At 40.2% G+C, this 23,299-nt stretch overlaps 1 protein-coding gene across 1 annotated transcript in view; it reads right to left on the bottom strand.

The window, feature by feature from the left end:
- The window catches only part of LOC124612360, a 54,253-nt gene extending 43,328 nt beyond the window's left edge, over positions 1 to 10,925 (bottom strand). Inside the window, exons 1-4 of the mRNA XM_047140517.1 lie at positions 10,755 to 10,925; positions 10,477 to 10,673; positions 10,264 to 10,405; positions 9,982 to 10,065 (exon numbers count right to left, since the gene is read on the bottom strand). Of these exons, the coding sequence (XP_046996473.1) occupies positions 9,982 to 10,065; positions 10,264 to 10,405; positions 10,477 to 10,673; positions 10,755 to 10,826 (495 nt within the window). The 5' untranslated portion in view covers positions 10,827 to 10,925. The remainder of the gene's footprint in view (positions 1 to 9,981; positions 10,066 to 10,263; positions 10,406 to 10,476; positions 10,674 to 10,754) is intronic.
- Positions 10,926 to 23,299: the final 12,374 nt, after the last annotated feature.

Here is a 23,299-nt window from a genome sequence, read left to right as displayed (position 1 = left end):
ACATATTGTGCTGAATTCTGTAGTGACTATTTTCATATCCAAAGCAACAAGGCATATTAGAGAAGTAAGGACTGTTAACTTATTTTTAAATGTAGGTAGCTCGGAAGAAAGCTTAACAAATGGAGTGCCACCAACTGATTGTTTACAAAGCTACAGAAATCATTGTCTTGATTATACATGTTTGATGGTGGGTGAAAGCAAACATATTGGACTGGACCGGAAAATTGTTCCTTCTGTCAATTGCAAAAGTCATGCTGTGTTTGTGTTCAAACAAATCTTCAGTTGTCTAAATTCAACACAAATTGTGCCTTGTTTATGGGCCTACAGCAATGGAAAATGGAAAGATTAAACAATGGTGCAAGCTTTTTAACAGTAGCTGTGCAAATGTGCATAACAAATGGCAGAGACAGGCTTAATATCTAGGCCAATGAAATTGTACAACAAGCAAGGCAAAAACTGCAATCTGACTGATGATTGGTGTTCGGGCTGGTGAAACTTGGATATCGCAAACTGTGTAAGAAGGTTACCAAAAATGTTTACCAACAACCACAAAAAGCAAAGAATGTTATGTGGATTCTTTTTTCATATTGTTGCGAGCACTGGGGACATAGCTTCCTACACACCAATGCAATGGCCATCATTAAACATCTTCCAAAAACCCTGCCTTACTTCAGTTGAAAAATGATGGTTGTTATTTTACAGGACTAAAAAGACAATCTTTTTGTTGATTTCATGGAAATGATTCAATTACAGCTGATGAGATTGCGAATTGTTTACAAAACAGACTTGCCATCCAAAATCGATGGCGCAGGAAGCTAGTTCGGAACTGTCCTTATCAATGTCATTGATTATCCCCAAACTGCTACTTGCATGAAAATGTTGACTGCTGAACACCTAGTGATGAATATTTCACCATCAGGCCAGGTGCAATTCATAAGACACGAGGCTCGACTGTAACCACTGTCAGTCACATGGCGGCAGGTGTGCAGTTCTGCTCAGCAGTCAACGCATTAAGGATAAGATTTAAAATTCAGCTGTGTCTACTTTGTTTCAAAAACAGGTGCAAGAGTCTGCAGCTGCCTTCCCCTCTTTAAAATGATATAATGTAAACAAACAAATCAGTAGGAATGATTGAATGAGTGAGTGAGTGAGTGAGTGGGTGGGTGGGTGGGTGGGTGGGTGGGTGGGTGGGTGGGTGGTAGATAATGAATCTGTTCATGTGATACTCTTAATCAACACATTGATTGCCATGAGGCTGCCGATGGACACAGCAGAGGTTCAGGCCAAGACACCATGTGCCCACCAGTGGTTGCACCCTCCACTATCTTTAGTACTGTATATAGTGCAGTACTGCGCATTAATTTCTATTTCTTGATTAAGTTGAAGCTGCTGTACAAGGAGGCAGGTACAACATCTTAGTCAACATTCTGAACTACTTTCTTTTTCCTCCAGCTTTACACACCTTTGAAAGGTAAACTGTATCAGAGTGGAATGTGTAGCCGCCAACAGGCACACGGCGTCAGTTGTGAACCTCTGCTGTGACCACTGTTGGCCTCACAGCCATCCACTTGCTAAAAAATGGGGTCAATTACATGTGATACTTATAAATTAGCAGAACAGATAGTCACCTCACAAAACAAGTCCCCCACTTTTACTTTTGTCCCATAAAATGTGATACTGCTGGTCAATTTATTTAAAATGTAGACTGCCACACACTTAGTGATGGACGTTTCGTCACCAGGTTGGTCCACGGCATGAGGCTTGAGGTTTCACTGCATCCAGCAGTGGGCACATGGCGTCAGGTGTAGTGCTCTGCTGTGACCACCAGTGGCAGACTTGCGGCAGTCATGTTAATTCAATAGTTACGTTCCAAAAATATGCAGAAAAGCTGCTTCTAAAAATCTTGGTGTAGTAAAAAGGGGCTAATTACCGACAGTATAGTGCCAGGGGTACAGCATACACGGACTGTCCACTAGTTTCAGCACTCTGTACCCATGACTTGTTAATTAGAGATGCTTGCCATTGGTTTGTGCCAGACAACATTAGGTGGTGGTGCCTTCAGGCTGCCCCTATTGAAGTTGGTATTCTAAACCCGGTGGTGAGAGAACCACTCAATGGGCAAATTTGAATGGCATCTTGTTATTGATAGATCTGTTACACAGTTTCTCATACTCTGTCTTGAACAATGCCACTGTGCCAACATGTCAGCAATTTTCCCCGAAGGTGATCCTGTCTCGTCATTGCTTTCCTTGCAACATACTACATCCCCCCAGTTCTGAAATATTACTTTTTATTGTATTGAGTGACAGTGCCATGACGGAAATATCTTATCCATTGCAATTCGAGGTCATCAAAATTACAGGACACAAACTTCTCCTGAAAGTAGGCAAAGGAGTCCAAATTGCTTGTGCGAGGGATACGGTGTCAACCAGATAACTGAGTATGTTAATGCACCTCTTGTGAGACTTGGGTAGGCAAGCATAACCCCAATCAAATCCATTTCACAGGTTAACAACAAAGGATGGTGAGCCAGCCGGCCTGAATTTGGTTTTATGGCGTTTCCCCACATTTCACTGGGTAAATATGGGGCTATACCCTCAGATACATGCTACATAAACATTTGGATAATATTTTCACACTTGCACATAGGATTAACTTTAAACATAGACAGATGGGGGTACAGATCCCACCCTTGGGGGTAATAAGAGACAGATGATCTTAGATGTTTAACCTCTTACAACCCTCAAGGAGCAGTGTGTGAAGTAATTACACATGCACAGCAAGATCTTCCAGAAGACTATTCCTTCCCCTATCCCCACCCCAGGTACCACCAACCATGTTGCAACAGTTGGAAGTTGAGCAGTACCTAAAGACTGCTATTTTCAACTGGTTACATTCAAAGACAGAAAACTTCTGTACGGAGAAGACAAAGAAAGTAGTGCAATCATATGAAATGTGTTTGGAAGTAAATGGTAATTGCATAAAAAAGTGAAATACATTTGTAGGAAATGAACTGCCAGTAGAAAATTGTTCTAATGTGTTTGATTTTTATGACAACACAATCTTTGGTTTTGAAAATACACACATCAAAAAAAGTTTTGCATTACCTCGGTACTGAGAGTTCCAGAACCTGAACAGAAAATTAGAACAGAGATTAACATAAACATCATTTTCGCCCTTTTTATTGCTCATGAAAACCACACATTGCAAGTTGTACGACCATACAGCGAGATCTTCAGAGGTGGTGATCCACATTTCTGTGCACACCGGTATCTTTAATACCCAGTAGCACGTCCTCTTGCATTGATGCATGCCTGTATTCATTGTACCAATACTATCCACAAGTTCATCAAGGCACTGTTGGTCCAAATTGTCCCACTCCTCAACGGCGATTCGGCGCAGATTCCTCAGAGGGGTTGGTGGGTCACGTCATCCTAAATAGCACTTTTCAATCTATCCCAGGCATGTTCGATAGGGTTCATCACATCACAAGATGTGCATGACGGGCGCACGAATTGTCGTGCATGAAGTCAAATGCCTTGCCAATATGCTGCTGATATGGATGCACTATCAGTCGGAGGATGGCTTTCACGTATCGTAAAGCCATTATGGCACCTTCCATGACCGCCATGGGTCCCACATAATGCCACCCCAAAACAGCAGGGAACCTTCACCTTGCTACACTTGCTGGACAGTGTGTCCAAGGCCTCCAAACACATCTCTGATTATCGTCTGGTTGAAGGCATATGCGACACTCATTGGTGAAGAGAACGTGATGTTGATCCTGAGTGGTCCATTCAGCATGTTGTTGGGCCTATCTGTATTGTGCTGCATGGTGTCGTGGTTGCAAAGATGGACCTTGGGAGTGAAGTTGCGCATCAAGCAGCCTATTGCGCACAGTTTGAGTCATAACATGACATCCTGTGGCTGCATGAAAAGCATTATTCAACATGGTGGCATTGCTGACAGGGTTCCTCTGTGTCGTAATCCGAAGGTAGCGGTCACCCACTGCAGTAGTAGCCCTTGTGCGGCCTGAGCGAGGCATGTCTCTCTGTATCTCCTCCATGTCCGAACAACATCGATTTTTTTCACTCTTAGAGGCCTGGACACTTCCCTTGTTGAGAGCCCTCCCTGGCACAGAGTAACAATGCAGACGTGATTGAACCATGGTATTGACTGTCTAGGCATGGTTGAACTACAGACAACATGAGCTGCGTACCTCCTTCTTGGTGGAATGACTGGAACTGATAGGCTGTCAGACCCCCTCAGTCTAATCGGTGCTGCTCATGCATGGTTATTTACATCTTCAGGTGGCTTTAGTGACATCCCTGAACCATCAAAGGGACTGGGTCTGTGATACAGTATCCAGTCACCATCCATCTTCAGGAGTTCTGGGAACTGGGCTGATGCAAAACTTTTTTTGATGTGTAACTTGTGTAAAAGAAACAACATATTGGATAAATTCACATGAAAGAGTAATGGCGATTATTTAGAGTTGCCTGCGTGGGATTAGACGAGCGGTCTAAGGCGCTGCAATCATGGACTGTGCGGCTGGTCCCGGCAGAGGTTCGAGTCCTTCCTCGGGCATGGGTGTGTGTGTTTGTCCTTAGGATAATTTAGGTTAAGTAGTGTGCAAGCTTACGGACTGATGACCTTAGCAGTTAAGTCCCATAAGATTTCACACACATTTGAACATTTTATTTAGAGTTGTCCACATCAACCATCACCTTCACATCAGCCATCACCTTAAGTAGCGGTCTCTAAGGTTTTCTTGGCACAATTGACTAATGACGTACTTCTGGGTGTTCTGTCAAGTTGTTGTTTCCATTTTATGACCTTCTTCAGCTGCTCAAGTTTCACTGTTCACTTGCTGCCTGGACTCCAACCGAACTGTGAACTATTGTTGGTCCCACATTGCTATTTATAGCTCAGTTCGATTACTAATGCCCACTGTGCCCTTTGATACTTTTTTGTTTAACAGAGCTCTCACTGACATTCCATTAAATGCAAATTCTCTCAGTTTTCCAGTTTGGTGGACATGTTGGTCTGTAAGATTTTAATAAACTGAGTTCCAAACCCAAAGCATTATTTACATTCAAACCTCCATCTGTGTCCATTAGGTTTTCTGACATCTTCATTTTCAAAGACTTGTTAATGGCAGTGTCCCCGAAACTTGATGTTTGCACCATAGTACTGGACTTGTATTTCATTTCATATCTGAGGCAGTGCTCAGTGCCAGCTGACTTGCTTGGTTGTTTTAGTCAGGTGTGTTGCTGATGCTCCCAGACAGTCAGCTCCAAATAGGGTATGCGAGATTTGCATGGACAGCAATACACACCTGGCTTTCAGAGACCTACATCATCTTTGACATCAAAAAGAATACTTTTTATCTTTGTTGATGAGAGTGAAATACACTGGATGCTATGTTTCTGTAGGAGTCTACCTATCTTTGCAGTTAATGGGCCAGCATAAGGTAGGCAAGTGATTTTTGGCTGTTCTCCCTCAATCTGAACTTCCTACTCAGTTTGATGATAACTCGTCCACAGCCTTCATGAAATTTTTAAATGAAATCATTCCATAAAAATGGCTATTAAAACATTATTTGTTGCAATCACAATTTTGACATGTGGCCATTTTCAAATGTCGTGGGATGTTGTAACCCACTCAATAATATAAAGATGTGACACACTGTGTAAGAGCAGTTGCAAGTGGTGATGTGAATTTCTCTGTTGTTCCATATACCACACACGTTAGAAAGCTGATGAAATCATGATATAAACATTTAAGTTTAACAGCTGTGGTAAATGGATCACAAAATGAGCAAAGATGTAAACAATTCTCGATTCTGACTACGTAGCCCATTCAATTTGATGATCTGAGTATCCATTTTTTCAGAAAATGTTATGAACAAACTGAAGGCATGGCAATGAATAGTCCATTACCACTTGTCATGGCTAACCTATACGGGAACACTTTGAAGCATAGGCACTAAAATCGGCCAGATGGAGCAGAAAACCTTTAGAGTTCCTGGAACGTTTAAACACAATCTATTAAATTCAAATGAAACCTGAAAAAGATGGCCAATGACTTTTCCTACATATGTTAGTTAAGAGAAGAATGAACAGATTCCCTGGGTCACTGTGTATACAAAAAACCTACGCACACTGACCTCTATCTCTATGCCTCCAGCCATCATCATTCGTAACAAAGAAAGTCAGCACTAAAGAATCTGTTCCATAGAGCTCAAACACTATCAGACAAGGAGAACCTCACTAAAGAAGTAGAACACTTACAAATAATGTTCCAAAGGTATGGATACTCAGACCATCAAACTGAACGGCTGACGCCATGAAAATTCAAGAATGCCTGAGTATGAGGTTTGGACTGAGAAAGCTGAGCCAAAAATAGCTTATCTGCCTTACGCTGGTCCAACATCCGGTAAGATTGGTAGACTCCTTCATATGGCATCCATTGTAATTTTTTGCTCCCTTCATAAAAGATAAAAAGTATTCTTTGTAATGTTAAAGTCGATCTAGGTCTCCAAATGCCAGGTGTATATCGCATTCTGTGCAAATGTGGCGTTTCCTATAAGAAAAGTCATGGAGAGATGCATAGGGGATCAGCAACACACTTGAATGAAACAACGATGTAAATCAGCTGTCACCAAGCACAGCCTCAAATATAATCATGAAATGAAACACGACGACACCAGTATTGCGGTGCAAACACCAAGTTTGTAGAACAGTGTGATTAAGGAGTCTACAAAGATAAGATATCAGATAACCTAACAAACAAGGATGGAGGATTAAATTTAAGTAATGCTTGGGCTCCCATGCTCAATTTATTAAAATCTCAGCAACCAACGTATTCCCCAGAGCTGGAAAACACTGAGAGAATTTGTGAGCTCTGTAAAACAAAAGAGCATCAAAGCATGTAGTGGGAATTTAACTCGGTTATAATAGCGATGTGAGACCAACAGTAATTAAAAGTCTGGTCGGAGTCCAGAAAGCGAGTACACATAAAAGCAAAACTTGCAGCACCTGAAGAAGATGGTTGCATCAGTCATCGACATTGTGTGCATAAAATAAAAACAATAACTCAGCAGGAACACTGGAAAGCACACCATTAGTCATCTCGAGTTGCTTCAACTGAACTATAGAGCAGCTGTATAACTAATATATTTCTCAGCAGCAGCATATGTTATACGAGGCACATAGTTTTCCAAGATTTTCATTCTCTATGACCATTACTGGAGTAAGGTGCCCTACCGATCTGCTGGAAAGCAGTCGGAGACACTGACTGGTGTTTCCAGTGGCTAAGACACCATCTTGCTGTCTCCCAAATCAACATCGATGAATTCTGAATGATTCAATTGAAAATTATGCGCCAAATTCATTCCCCATCCTTGTTCTATCCAACTTTGTGCTTTGTCTCTAACGCTCTTGTTAGCAATGGGATGTTAAACCCTAATCTCTCTTCCTACTGAAGATGAAACTACAGTTGCCACCTAGCAACAAACTTTGGAGATTCTGAGTTGTATAGTAATTGGATGATGAGTCATGTGTTGTTCTACATGTTAAGTCAGCTTTTATGAATGCATCCTAAAGGGAATGTCACACGAAGAAAGATTGGGTTTAACATCCTCTTGACAATGAGGTTATTAGAGATGAAGCACAACTCTGATTGTGTGTCAAGGATAGGGAAGAAAATTGGCCATCCCCTTCCAAAGGAACTGTCCTGGCATTCGCTTGCACCAATTTACGGAAATCATGGAAAACCAAAATCTAGATGGCTGGACACGGATTTGAACCGTCTTCCTCCCATGTGAATTTCACGATTTTATTTAAACATCTTGGCAGATGATATATAAAAAAAGTGATCTCTAGACCTATTCTGATGCCTGTAACTAGGATTGTACCTCTCATTTTTAGTGTCTATTGCTTAAGGAAATATTTTTTTAACAACTGTGTATATTTAGTAATTTTAATGACACACAGTAATGGACAAAATATGGAAGTTCGTAATCATATTTTTCATAGCTTTGCTACATGCAAGCTATTTTTTATCCATTGAACATATTGATTCATTACTGAATTGACCCATGGCTGATACCATGAGTCTCTCTCTCTTGATACAGACCACTATTTACTAACAGTAAATTGAAAATAAGTAATTTCTATTTGACGTCTTCTTTTGATAGCAGATTGTACTAAAACTGGTCTTGTGAATAAAAAAATAGTTTGTTTGACAGTAAATTCAACCAATAAAACTAAAAGTAATAAGGATGCTGGTAATATTACATACTGATACCATTACTTTTATTTAATTTTTGTTAAGGCAGTGTGTGGATAAATTTCATCAATTTCAGTTCTGGGAAGTTCCTTCTTGAGGAAAGATTGCTCTATATGTAGTATATTTTGAGTCAGCAACTGAACTACATGTCCATAATGCTTATACAATGTGGTGTAAATCATTAATGCTGTGCAGTAGTGTTTAACAGTGAACACAATTGTATGTCATGCGTGTTACATTAGTAACTGAGAATGAATTCTGTCTGAATAGTCTGTTTCTCGTGACAGCCACTTTTTATTTAAGAAGTCCTGTTCATGTCAATTGAATAAAGAGAGAATATGGTCTTGAAGTGATTACTAAGACAGTCCTTGATGAAACAAGGGCATAGCATCAGCAAAACCATTTAAGAATGTTTAGCAGACAAACTTCTACTTGAAATGACTCTTCACATGACAATGGAGTTAGTAACAATAATAGTTGGACAAAAACAGCATGACAGCAGTTATTTATTATTATTATTTTACAACCACTTAAGGCTAAGGAGATGACAATTTCTGAGTTATTTTAAGTCTTTATCACTTAATAATAATTGTAAAGCTGTGAAATGTTGCCATAATCAATGTAAAACAATACAATGAGTAGACAGCAAAACATGCGGTGGCTAGTTTATCCCGTGCTGTTTGAAAACAGTATTAGTCGTTTGCTCCTTGACACAGCCACATTGATTTAACATTGAAGCATAATGCAGCGCAATGTAACATGAAATGGAGCAAGCTCTTAGGGTCTATTTTCGTTAATTGGGAGAATTCCTGCAAAGTGTAGTTCATCTATAAAGGAGACTGCACAAAGACCTCTCGAGTACTGTTTATGAGTGTTCGTGATACCTACCAGGTCTGATTTAAGGAAGACACCAATGCAATCCAGAGGTGTGTTGTTAGAGTTGCTAACGGTAGATTCAATCAACACGAGTATTATGGAAATACTCCATGAACCAAAATGGGAATCTCTAAAGGAAACAAACTTTCTTGTCACTCCATTTATACTTTGAACAGGAAAAGGAATGGCTAGCAATGGTATAAGGCACCCTCCACTATGCTATAGGGTGGCTTATGATGTAATGTAGAAGGCTTATAATATTACGCACAATACAAGTTCAGATCAATATACTAAACAGAGTGGAGCATCTGGACACAAGATGTGAAACTCTGCCATGTTTGGCAGTAGTCTCGCAGCAGCCAGTGTTAAACAATCTATTGACACATAACATAAGAGGCCGAAGTGATGTCTAAATTACAAAAGTGATGTTTATGCAGTACACATATGCAGCAAAACTAATGATAATTACTTGATCATTATTGCTGTCATTAAAGTTCATAAAAAAAACTTGTCTGGAAGAAATTTTATGGCCGCCCCAAGCAGTTTCTAGCCATTGCTTTTCAAATAAAAAAATAAAAAAAAAACCGAAAATGCTGCTTCTGCGTCCCTACCTAATGTAAAAGTCATGTTATTGGTAAGTGACATATAAGTTTCATTTGTTGTAGCATTTAGAGATATTAGGGCGAATTCTGGTTTCGATTTTTTTATGCAATGTAAGCAGTTTGTGCCTAGTACACTACTGAGATGAATTTATCTGTCTGCTTGTGTACGTTCTTTTGGTACTTAAATATTGTATTGATTCTTAACAATTACCTCAGATCTGGCACGCTCTGGTTTTAGAGGCTTCGCAAAATCTGTGTTCCGAACTTCCCATGCTAATGGCGTTTCTGGAGTTATCTATAAAATACAAGAGACGCACGTTACGGTGACATACAATTCATTATTAGCATATTTTAACTGATATACAAGTGCGCTTATTTTTCGTTTTTTATTTTTTGTAACTCTTTCGATTTTGCCGGATTCTCCCATTTTAAAACCGAGGTGCTTCAGTCAATGTAATGTTACGAAAAGCCCTCATTTAACGCGCTGTCTTACCTTTCTTTCATAATTTTTTTCCGTGCTACATGCTTGGCAGCGAACATTCTTGCGACTTCCATTTGGAGCAGAAGACGGAATCGACTCCCCAAAAGTTTCCTTCTTTGTTGGTTGGTAATATATACCAACACGATGAAGAAAACTGAAACAAAAGATAGGTATAAAAAGCTTATACTTATTACTAAGATTAATCTTTACCAGAATGCGTGTTACTTAGGCGGTGTTTTCGTCCAATGATTATCCAGTCGATTAGTCCTCATTATATGCCCCATTCGCTGTAGCAGCCTAAAATTATCCTCCTCGATACGCGCGCAGCGCTCTTCTTCCCACTGTAGTTTCTTCAGTTTGCAACACACGTGCTGTCGTGTTGGTGGAGGACTTGAATCTATGGCAGGGAGCGCGGACTGGACCTATACAAGAGGTTAAAAGTTTGAAGCACCAAATCACTCATTTACAAATCCATCAAATGTCATTTATCAACGAATACCAACTTTGCGTCGATGATTGTTATATCTTCTCTGCTGCCATGGACGTATTAACAATTTCTCTCTTCTCGTAAGCATATCGCTTTTGACAGAAGTGTTTCGCGAACGTTATCGATCAAACCAGCGTTGCATAGGTAGTAGCCGCGTGCCATGTATGTACATGAAACTGTTTAAAGCCCAGACCACACGCCCATTACACCTGCACAGACAAATTGTAGCCTATCGACCAAAACTTGCGCAGATATGATTGTAAGACAAAATGGAAGGTGGAGGTTATCTCTAATACTAGTTAGTGACTTGATCGTCTGATACGTCATTTACCAGAACGTAGTCTCTTGCCGCTAAAATTCCTGTCCTAGAACGACAGATGGCAGACCATCTTGTAACTGTCATGCAGACACACGAGATTCGTGGCGATTTATTGAATATAAAAAGCGCAAACAGATCCTAACGTGTATAGAGGAAATTCGAAGAGCTTTGAATATCTGCGGCAGTAAGCTTGCAAGTGGAATAAGGTTGATTTTTTTTTTTTTTTTTTTTTTTTTTTTTTTTTTTTTTTTTTTTTTCACACTTGATAGCAAATACCGTACCAGTGGAAAGTCATTTTTTTAAATAGGTAAAAATTAAGTAAATACCTTGTGCTACTAGGTTTGCTAATAACGACAAAATAATTCAAATGAGTTTCGATCAGGGGAATTACAGTAAGGCGACTTGGTTCTCTCTGAGGCCACTTCGAGCGTTGCACGTTTATCAGTCCTAGAGAGCCTGTATCCCTACACAGGCTCTCTAATCAGTCCATCATCTCACTTTGTTATTGGCTGACTTTAAGCCTTTAAGATTATTTTTCGTTTCATAGTTGATACAGTTATTTTGAAGCCCAAACAGCAAAACCCGTCTACTATATTAAGTGCTTCATTTCTTAATCTAATTCCCTCAACATCACATGAATTAATTCGATTACATTCCATTATCCTTGTTTTCGTTTTTTTTGTATCCTCCTTTCCAGATGCTGTCCATTCCATTCAACTGCTTTTCCAAGTCGTTTGCTGTCTTTGATGGAATTACAATGTCACTGGTAAACGTCAAAGTTTTTATTTCTTCTCCTGGACTTCAGTTCACACTCCAAATTATTCACTTCCTCCCGTACTAAATTGGTGATCTTTTGAAGCCTCAGAATGTGCTCTACCAACCGATCCCTTCTTCTAGTCAGGTTTTACCACAAATTTATCATCTCCCCAGTTCTATTCCATACCTCCTAATGAGTTACATTATCAACCCATCTGATCTTCAGCATTCTTCTGTTGCACCACATCTCAAAAGCTTCCATTCTCTTCTTGTCTAAACTGTTTGTCATCCATTTTTCACTTCCATACATGGCTACACTCCATACAAATACTTTCAGAACAGACTTCCTGACACTTACATCTATACTCGATGTTAACAAATTTCTCTTCTTCAGAAACGCTTTCCTTGCCCTTGTCAGTCTACATTTTATATCCTCTCTTCTTCGACCATCATCAGTTATTTTGCTCCCCAAATAGAAAAACACATTTACTACTTTAAGCATCTCATTTCCTAATCTAATTCCCACAGCATCACCCGACTTAATTCGACTACATTCCATTATTCTCGTTTTGCTTTTGTTGACGTTCATCTTATACCCTCCTTTCAAGACACTATCCTTTCTGTTCAATTGCTCTTCCAAGTCATTTGCTATCTTTGTCAGAATTACAATGACACTGGCAAACCTCAGAGTTTTTATTTCTTCTCCCTGGACTTTAATTCCTACTCCAAATTTATTACTTACTGTTTGCTCCATATACAGACTGAATAACATAGGCGATAGGCTACAATCCTGTCTCACTCCCTTCTCAACCACTGCTTCCCTTGTGTGTCCCTCGACTCTTATAACTACCGTGTGGTTTTTGTACAAATTGTAAAAAGCATTTTGCTCCCTGTTTTTTATCCCTGCCACCTTTATAATTTGAAAGAGAGTATTCAAGTCAACATTGTTAATAGCTTTCTCTAAGTCTACAAATCCTATAAACGTAGGTTTATCTTTCTTTAACCTCGTAGGGTCAATATTGCCTTGTGTGTTTCTACATTTCTCCAGAATCCAAATTGATCTTCCCCAAGGTCAGTTTGTACAAGTTTTTCCATTCTTCTGTAAAGGATTCGTGTTAGTATTTTGCAACCGAGACTTATTAAACAGATAGTTCAGTAATTTTCACACCTGTAAGCACCTGCTTTCCTTGGAATTGGCATTACTATATTCTTCTTTAAGTTTGTGGGTATTTCACCTGTCTCTTACATGTTACTCACCAGATGGAAGAATTCTGTAATGGCTGGCTCTCCCAAGGATATCAGTTGCTCTAACGGAATGTTGTCTACTCCCAGGGCATTGTTTCGACATAAGTCTTTCATTGCTTTGTCAAATTCTTCACGCAAGATCATATCTCTCTTCTCTTCTTCATATATGCCCTCTTCCATTTCCATAATATTGCCTTCAAGTACATCTTCCTTGTATAGACCCTCTATATACTTCTTCCACCTTGCTGCTTTCCCCTCTTTGCTTAGGACTGGTTTTCCATCTGAGCTCTTGATATTCATACAGGTGGCTCTCTTTTCTCCAAAGGTCTCTTTAATTTTCATGTATGCACCACCTATCTTACCACTAGTGATATACACTTGTACATCCTTACATTTGTCCTCTAGCCATTCCTGCTTAGCCATTTTGCACTTCCTGTCAATCTCATTTTTTAGACTATGTATTCCCTTTCACCTGACTCATTTATTACATTTTTATATTTTCCCCTTTCACTGATTAAATTCGGTATCTCTTGTGTTACCCAAGGATTTCTACCAGCCCCCATCTTTTTACCTACTTGCTCCTCTGCTGCCTTCACTATTTCCTCTCTCAAAACTACCTGTTCTTCTACTGTATCCCCTTCCCTTGTTCTTGTCGGTTGTTCCCTAATGCTCCCTCTGAAACTCTCTACAACCTCTGGTTCTTTTAATTTATCCTGGTCCCATCTCCTTAAATTCCCACCTTTTTTTTTTTCAGTTTCTTCGGTTTTCTCTGTGGTTCATAACCAGTAAATTGCCAGAGTCCACATCTGCCCCTCGAAATGCCTTACAGTTTCAAACTTGTTTCCGAAATCTCTGTCTTACTGTTATATAATCAATCTGAAACCTTCCGGTGTCTTCCAGTCTTTCCCACGTATACAGTCTCCTTTCATGATTCTTAAACCAAGTGTTAGCTATGATTAAATTGTGCCCTGTGCAAAATTCTACCAGACGGCTTCCTCTTTCATTCCTTTCCCCCAATCCTTATTCACCTACTACTTTTTCCTCCCTTCCTTTTTCTACTATCGAATTCCAGGCCCCCATGACTATTGAATTTTGGTCTCCTTTAACTATCTGAATAATTAATTTTATCTCATCATACATTTTCTCAATCTGTGGAGCTAGTTGGCGTATTAACTTGTACTACTGTGATGAATGTGAGCTTCGTGTCTATCTTGGCTATAAAATGCATTCACTATACTATTCATAGTAGTGTACCCATGTTCTTATTTTGTTATTCATTATTAAACCCACTCCTGTGTTATACCTATTTGATTTTGCATTTATAGCCCTGTATTCACCTGACCAGAAGTCCTGTTCCTCCTGCCACTGAACTTCACTAATTCCCACTATATCTGACTTTAACACATCCATTTCCCATTTTAAATTTTCCAACCTACCTGCCTTATTAAGGGATCTGACATTCCATGTTCCGATCCGTTGAACGCCAGTTTTGTTTCTCATGATAACGACATCCTCCTGAGTAGTCCCCACCTGGAGATCTGAATGGGGGACTATTTTACCTTTGGAATATTTTACTCAAGAGGACGCCATCATCATTTAACTCATGCAACAAAGCTGTATGCCCTCGGGAAAAATTACAGCTGTAGTTTCCCCTTGCTTTCAGCCATTTGCAGTACCAGCACAGCAAGGCCGTTTTGGGTGATTTTTCTGTAAGATGTAATATTTTTAGCAATTTATTAGATGAGCCAGTTACTGTGCTATGTTCATCAGACTATGAAGATATATATGTATATAGATTTCTATTTGAGAAAAGATTTATAATAGCTGTAGAAAGAAAGGAAGCTAAATCACATTGTAGCAAAAAAGTATTTTTCCCTTGGTAATAAGTTAGATAATAAGATTCAATAGATACTGACTTTGAGTGATTCTAAGAGCTCTAAAAGACAAGTAATTACAATCAAAGTTTTATTGTCGTTTAAACTGGATATAAAATTTCATACTTTGTCAGTTCATATTACTAAGCAGTTTTTTTCTTGCTAAGCTTGGCACAGATGGGTGTAGTGGAAAATTATTGATTAAGGGACATAACAGTAACATGTCCACTTGGTGCTGAACCACTGGCTGTTAGCATAAGAAACACTGGCTAAGGGTGTCTTAAAACCAGCTATAAAACAGAGGCACCTACGAAACACATATTCTTAGATTAAAAATTATTATTAGATTGCTAAAGAATGATTTCATTAATGATAAGATGGCACAGTCATGTAGGATTTGGGATGGCAGTCTAAAACAGCTATATTGTGAAGATGTGAAATGGTCTAATATATCAGTACATGCAAATTGACGGTGTAAGCAGAAGCATTATCAAGCCTAATGACACATGTATACGCTGGTACTATGCCATGTACACGATAAGAAAATTGTAGTGGGGAACTGAAATAAACAGTGCAATGAACTTACCTAAGTAGTGATTTTGGTGACGAAGATCTCTCTTCAGGCATTTTACATGACGCATGTGAACTGGAGTCACTAGCACTGAGTGACTGTCTTGGGGTGACAATCAGGCTGCTTGGTAGTATTATTAAGAAGTAAACTGTGTGCTTTTGGCCACTTAGGGAAACCTTCATAATCTATGTAAATGACAGTAAGAATGCAAGTGGCTGACCACATGGATGTGCTGTATATGATATGTAGCAGTCATGATCAGTGTTGTACAGTTATAGTTATAGAACACATTACAAGTAAATAGTTGATAGACAGTGATTGTGTATCAAAAGGACAACTTCTGCTACAAATATCGATCCTGTAAACTGTCCTTTCCTAATCAACAGAATTGTGAGTTGCATGTAAATAGAAGACAAAATATGTGAAGTTTAATTAAGAAAAATATTAAAGTGTAATTAAGAAAATGTTATTCCCCTTAATGAATTTTTCTTTGTATAAACCTTGTAAATTTTTTTCTCATCTTTCATGTAAAAAGAAGACAAAATATGTAAAGTGTAACTAACAAAATGTTATTTCCCTTAATTGTTGAAAATATAAATCTCTCTCTCTCTCTTTCTGTATGACAATTCCTATATCATGTATATGATAAAATGGATGATAATAAATCGAATTGAAGATATTTTAAACAACAGATAGCTATAGTTATTTGTTTCTTCCTGATACTCGTGTACAGCTGTTTTTTGTGATGATAGCACCAGGTGATGCATGGTGTTCCTACAAGCTGTACCCTTTGCTGTAGTCTTGAGGGTCCCCCTTTTAAAGCCTGAAACCATACACCCTTGACCAGAACAATTGGTTGTCCACCGACGAGCCAAGAAACAAACAACAAGAATAACTTAAATTTGTAATGAGTAATTAAAATTCTTATGAAACCCGTTTGTAAATCCATCATCTCTCCATACACAGAAGTGATTGAAATAATGAAAAAGACAATTTACCAAAATATACAAATTTAAAAAATTATGTGATCCATAAATACAAACACAATCTTATGAACAAAAAATTTGTATGTGAAAAATCTTCCTTCAGATATTTTTTTGTATCAACATTTGAAGACTTTTAACTTAATCTGTGTGAATATGCAACTGAAACATTTCAGTGTCAACTACACTCCTGGAAATTGAAATAAGAACACCGTGAATTCATTGTCCCAGGAAGGGGAAACTTTATTGACACATTCCTGGGGTCAGATACATCACATGATCACACTGACAGAACCACAGGCACATAGACACAGGCAACAGAGCATGCACAATGTCGGCACTAGTACGGTGTATATCCACCTTTCGCAGCAATGCAGGCTGCTATTCTCCCATGGAGACGATCGTAGAGATGCTGGATGTAGTCCTGTGGAACGGCTTGCCATGCCATTTCCACCTGGCGCCTCAGTTGGACCAGCGTTCGTGCTGGACGTGCAGACCGCGTGAGACGACGCTTCATCCAGTCCCAAACATGCTCAATGGGGGACAGATCCGGAGATCTTGCTGGCCAGGGTAGTTGACTTACACCTTCTAGAGCACGTTGGGTGGCACGGGATACATGCGGACGTGCATTGTCCTGTTGGAACAGCAAGTTCCCTTGCCGGTCTAGGAATGGTAGAACGATGGGTTCGATGACGGTTTGGATGTACCGTGCACTATTCAGTGTCCCCTCGACGATCACCAGTGGTGTACGGCCAGTGTAGGAGATCGCTCCCCACACCATGATGCCGGGTGTTGGCCCTGTGTGCCTCGGTCGTATGCAGTCCTGATTGTGGCGCTCACCTGCACGGCGCCAAACACGCATACGACCATCATTGGCACCAAGGCAGAAGCGACTCTCATCGCTGAAGACGACACGTCTCCATTCGTCCCTCCATTCACGCCTGTCGCGACACCACTGGAGGCGGGCTGCACGATGTTGGGGCGTGAGCGGAAGACGGCCTAACGGTGTGCGGGACCGTAGCCCAGCTTCATGGAGACGGTTGCGAATGGTCCTCGCCGATACCCCAGGAGCAACAGTGTCCCTAATTTGCTGGGAAGTGGCGGTGCGGTCCCCTACGGCACTGCGTAGGATCCTACGGTCTTGGCGTGCATCCGTGCGTCGCTGCGGTCCGGTCCCAGGTCGACGGGCACGTGCACCTTCCGCCAACCACTGGCGACAACATCGATGTACTGTGGAGACCTCACGCCCCACGTGTTGAGCAATTCGGCGGTACGTCCACCCGGCCTCCCGCATGCCCACTATACGCCCTCGCTCAAAGTCCGTCAACTGCGCATACGGTTCACGTCCACGCTGTCGCGGCATGCTACCAGTGTTAAAGACTGCGATGGAGCTCCGTATGCCACGGCAAACTGGCTGACACTGACGGCAGCGGTGCACAAATGCTGCGCAGCTAGCGCCATTCGACGGCCAACACCGCGGTTCCTGGTGTGTCCGCTGTGCCGTGCGTGTGATCATTGCTTGTACAGCCCTCTCGCAGTGTCCGGAGCAAGTATGGGGGGTCTGACACACCGGTGTCAATGTGTTCTTTTTTCCATTTCCAGGAGTGTATGTGAAAAAAAATCTTTATTCAAAAATGTTGTATGAAAAGTACCTAACAAAGAACAATGTAATTATGTAATTGGAAAATGTTGATTATTTCCTGTATTCAAAATTAATGAAAAATATTCAATCTAATCAAAGTAATTGTAACAAAAGGTCAAAGACCTCATTCGTGGTTTTGCCCTGTTTTCCATCGAATGATGATCTAAAGTTAAAATTTCTCCAGTACAAACAAGAAATCCAATCTTATGATGTATAAAATACAACAACAACAACCCTAAGGAAAAATTAATAATCATGTCCCACTCAAGTGAAGAGAAACTTAACTTGACCGAAATTGTAATTCTTTCAGAGACCAAGGAATTATGTCAGAATGGCATCAGCCTTGTTTATTGCATAAATATATCCTTCCATCATTATGACTGTATAATATATATCTTGCAAAAGAACAGAAAAATCGGATTCCCTCTGTTTTTAGTCAGAGATTGCTTAATGCTGCAGAGAAAGCAATGGCATGGATTGTGAATCCTTGCCAATACTGAAATGACTCTCTGGCCACTACAGAATAATGGAAAACCAATTAGAGGCGATTTAAGTTCCTACTCTTTCTGGGTTCCTCGTAGAATAGAGTCTTCTCATAGAAAAGAAGGTTTTTCTAAAAAAAAATTGCAACAATAAAAATAACTGTATGTTAAATCATAACATTGCATATAATGTTCTCATTACAATCCTTACAGGTCAGAATGTATGTCAGTCAAAAGAATTGACAGCATTCAGAGGATTTCAGAATAGAGAGACGGACTGAAATGGCAGTTACATGAGATTACTATTTAACGCTTATTTTAAATAGTGCAGAAAATGAACCTGCAGCCTTATCTATCAGTTCAGAGGTTAGCTTTTATTGCAATTATATTCAAAAGAATTAATTTCCTTGTTAGCCATCAGATAGGGCAGGCGAGGATAATATCATTGTTTTATTTGTAACATGTATATCTCACACTATAGGGCACTAGTTTTGTACCCATTTTGGATGTGATTATGTTTTCACTAGCTGTTCAAAGTGACTTACCTGGACTTCTATTTCTTTGTTCGTGATTTGAGCTGCACCTGCATTGCCCTCATAGGTGTCTGCAAGAGGGGACACTTGTGTTGCCTCCCTCTCCCCACCACATGATATCTGGATTACTGAGTTTTAATTCATTACAGAATTCTTATACACTTCTAGAAGTGATCTCTCATGATTCTGGTAAAACTCTTGTTTAGGCAATTGAAACACTTAGTTCTTGTATCATGACTTGTCTCAAAACTGAACATCTCATTTATATTAAAAAATGGCAATTTTAGAGCACTACCACCTACGTCTCCCCCCTGCCTCCCCCTCTTCCCACATGGATAATCTAGGGATCGTTTCCTCAAAAGTCAACATCTACAGAAAACAAAATTTTCGGAACCACATTTTACTGAATTACACACATTTTACTGAAATACACACATTGCTAAAGTCTCATGCAATTGTATTTTACAAATAAACTCTAGTTGCGTACTAAAGTGGTGTAAAAACATTTTTATGAGTTTTCAGTTGCAAATAAAAATATGTAGAAATCAGAACTGAACACGTATGACAGTAATGTAGTTATTTTAACCCACTGAACAAATAATAATTTAATCAATTCTTTCATTAAGGTACAGTAATTCGTTATTTTCATTGTCATGTTCGTAGCAACACTCCAGAGCCTTTCCATAGAAATCTAAAATTCTTCTAACGATGTATCAAAAGCTCCTTAGTTTTGTTTACATCATCATATTTTTTGACACTCACATGGCTTGTTGGTTTTATTACAGCTAATTGTTCAGTGTCCTTGAGACTATTTTTGTCACTCTTCTTCACTTCATCAATTATCACTGAGAAAAAGTATGTTGTTTTGACTTTGCACGTGGCACCATCTTAGTTAAGTCTTCTTCTTCTCCTTCTTCTTCTTTTAATATAAATAAGAACTCTGGCTTCAGAGATTTTGAGTGGTAGCTTCTTTTTTATTAATTTATTAGCAGTGATCTTGAAATGGTACACATGTCAGTTCTTGCCCAGAACTATATAGGTACCACGATGGCTCAGCAACTCATGACAGTGTGATGAGAAGGTTATGGTTTAAGTTTTCTCAGTTCCTTTCTAATGGTGTCAAATACCCTATCAGGGGTTACGTAACTGTGATCCCTGATAGGGAGGTAGTGAACTGCTTTGCTGGAAACTAACGACAAATGTTTATGCTGAAAACTAACAGTAAATGTTTACCACAAGCAGTAGATGTTTACAGTTGGCAAAACTCATTTTTTGGAGATGTTGAGTCTAGACAAATTTCACAGTTTTGTGTGCAAGATTAAACAGGCATATAGTGAGTTTTCATAAAATCCATGTACTGCAATAGATTCAGCTCATCTAGATGTATGTGAATACATATGTAATATTTTTGCAAGTTTTGTAATAGTTGAGTTTTGTGAAAATGGTCCTCAATTCTTGCGGACACTCACATTATCCCTATTTGGTTTTATGTAGATAACCCTGTACTTGCAACTGCTCTTCACTAATTCCTTTTATATCTAATCTGAAGCTACCCACCTTTCTTTTTAAATTCTCTGACCTATTTACCCAATTAAAGGATGTAACATTCCACACTGTGGTCCCTAGAACACCAGTTTTGATCCTCCTGATCACAACATTCTCGTGAGTTGCCCCTCCTGGATATTTGAATGGGAACTATTTTACCTCTGGGATAAATTACCCAAGAGGACATCATCATCTTAATTATGTCACAGGTCCTTGGGATATATATTGGATGTAGTTGCTCTTGGTTTCAGCCGTTCACAGTGCCAACATAGGAAGACCATGTTGGCTGACATTATGAGACCAATTCAGTCAATCATCCAGTCAGCTGTCCCTTTCAGAAGCAAATGATCATCTGGCTTCTCCACCGATACCACTCCCATGTGGTTGCACCTATGGTGGTGCTATCTGCTGCTCCTTGGCAAGGCCTATGGCGTGTGTGGAGAAAAAATTCTACTAGGACCACTAAAACAGTGTGGAATTAAAGTTATCATCCATACTTCAGTAGTGTCTCATCTTAACAATAGAAATCAGATGGTCACATTAACAAATGATGCAACAGGAATAACATTAAAGTCCAAGTGCAAAATCATTAAATGTGCTGTTCCTCATCTGTTCTTGGCCAACATAACAATTTACCTAGGACATTGGAGGATTGTTCAGAAAATATTATGTTTGCTGATGATAATGTGCCTTCTATTCCGTAGCTGAATTTTTATTTAAGAGCTGGTATGCTGTAAAAAAAAAGTATTAATTGCCAACATGTGCCATCTATTGAAACTAATAATGTCTATATATCCTATAAACTCACTCATTCCACGTCATTTGAATAATAAAAGTTGTTCAAATGGCAGATCATTTACCATGTAACTAACTAACAAAAAACTCTTTCAAACAATGGAACCTCTGGATTGGAATATCAAGAATATTAAGTAAAGTATAGATTGCTACTCACTGTAAAGATGACACACTGAGTTGCAGACAGGCACAAGAAAAAGACTGTTACACATTTAACTGTTGGCCAAAGCCATCTCCAGAAAAGAAAACGCACACACATTCACACAAACAACCACACCTCATGCACACTAGACTGCCCTCGCCCACAACTCGAACCAGAATTCAACTGTCACATTTAGTAGAAATATGGAGTGAGACAGGGAATGGGAAGGGATAGCAGGTTACAGGAAGAGAAGAATGCTGTCTGGTACAGTGTGCAGGAACTTCATGGAAGCATGACAAGACTGCCAGGCACAGTGTCAGGAGGCTGTGGGACAGAGAGGTGTTGGAGGGGCTGGGGGAGGACCAGGGAACAGAAAAGGAGAAGAGTGAGGAAGCAGAAAGAGGGTCAGGTGCACTGACAGAGGCAGCACACAATGAGGGTGAGAGGACAAAGGGGGCAGAAACTGTTGGGTGGAGGGTGGGGGGACAGGAGGAGCAGAGAATGCATTGTAAGGATAACTCCCATCTGTGCAGTTCAGAAAAGCTGGTGATGGAGGGGAGGATCCAGATGGTCTCGGTTGTGAATCAAACATTGAAATCTGGTGTGATATGTTCAGCTGCATGCTGTGCCATAGGGTAGTTTACCGTGCTCTTGGCTTCAGCTTGTTGGTAGCTGTTCATCCTGGTGGACAACTGGTTGGTGGTCATACCAATATAAAAAGCTGTGCAATGATTGTACCAGAGTAGGTATATGACATGGCTGCTTTTACAGGTGGCCCAGCACCTGATGGTATAGGATAAGCCTGTGATACGACTGGAATATGTAGCTCTGGGTGGATGGATTAGACAGGCCTTGCACCTGTGTCTTCCACCAGGATATGATCCCCTTGGCAAGGGGTTAGGATTGAGAGTGGCATAGGGATGGACTAGGATGTTGTGGAGGTTGGGTGGGTGATGAAACACCACTTTAGGAGTGGTGGGAAGGATCTTGGGTAGGATGTCCTTCATTTCAGAGCATCGTGATAAGTAATCAAAGCAGCTATTCATCTGCAAAGGATGTAGTTCAGTTGTTCTAGTCTGAGGTGGTTCTGGATGATGAAGGGGGCGCTCCTTGATAGTTGGTTCTTGGGAGTGGTGGGAGGTTTGGGGCGGAGCTGTGCATTGTGCGACATTTACCTGCCTGCAATTGACCACACTGTTCTGCTGTCTGCACTGTGGGCTGTAAAGCTTAGCTGTACCAGGAACAGAGTGAATGAGCTGCAATGTGCCATCAAGGCCTGTGGCTAATTTGGGTACCCGGCTGAGCCCATGCTTCAACAGGGAACGGTGCAACAGGCAAATGGACAGTGCTGGCAAAGAGGGAATGTTAGGCCACAAGTAAGCAAAATAGCGCTCTGAATCATCTGCACTCTTCTGAGAATCATGAAGGTTTGATATGCTAAGTGTTGTGACTCGCTGATCATCCAAAGTGCCGCCGCGCAATTAAGCGTGTCCTCTACACGCAGCGCTGTCTGCCAGCCATGCAGCAGCCGCGACACCTAAGCAGCCAACCAGCCAGCCAGCGACCGCTAGACTTGGATTCAGTGCTCATTCGAATGTTACCGTGTTCACACGTCTTGCTTTGTCAACTTGCTCAGTGACTTATATGTGTTGTGTCGTTTTGAAATATATGTGT

The sequence above is a fragment of the Schistocerca americana genome, chromosome 4, assembly GCF_021461395.2.
Source record: "Schistocerca americana isolate TAMUIC-IGC-003095 chromosome 4, iqSchAmer2.1, whole genome shotgun sequence".
NCBI classification, from domain to species: domain Eukaryota; kingdom Metazoa; phylum Arthropoda; class Insecta; order Orthoptera; family Acrididae; genus Schistocerca; species Schistocerca americana.
This window is presented reverse-complemented; position numbering and strand designations above follow the sequence as displayed.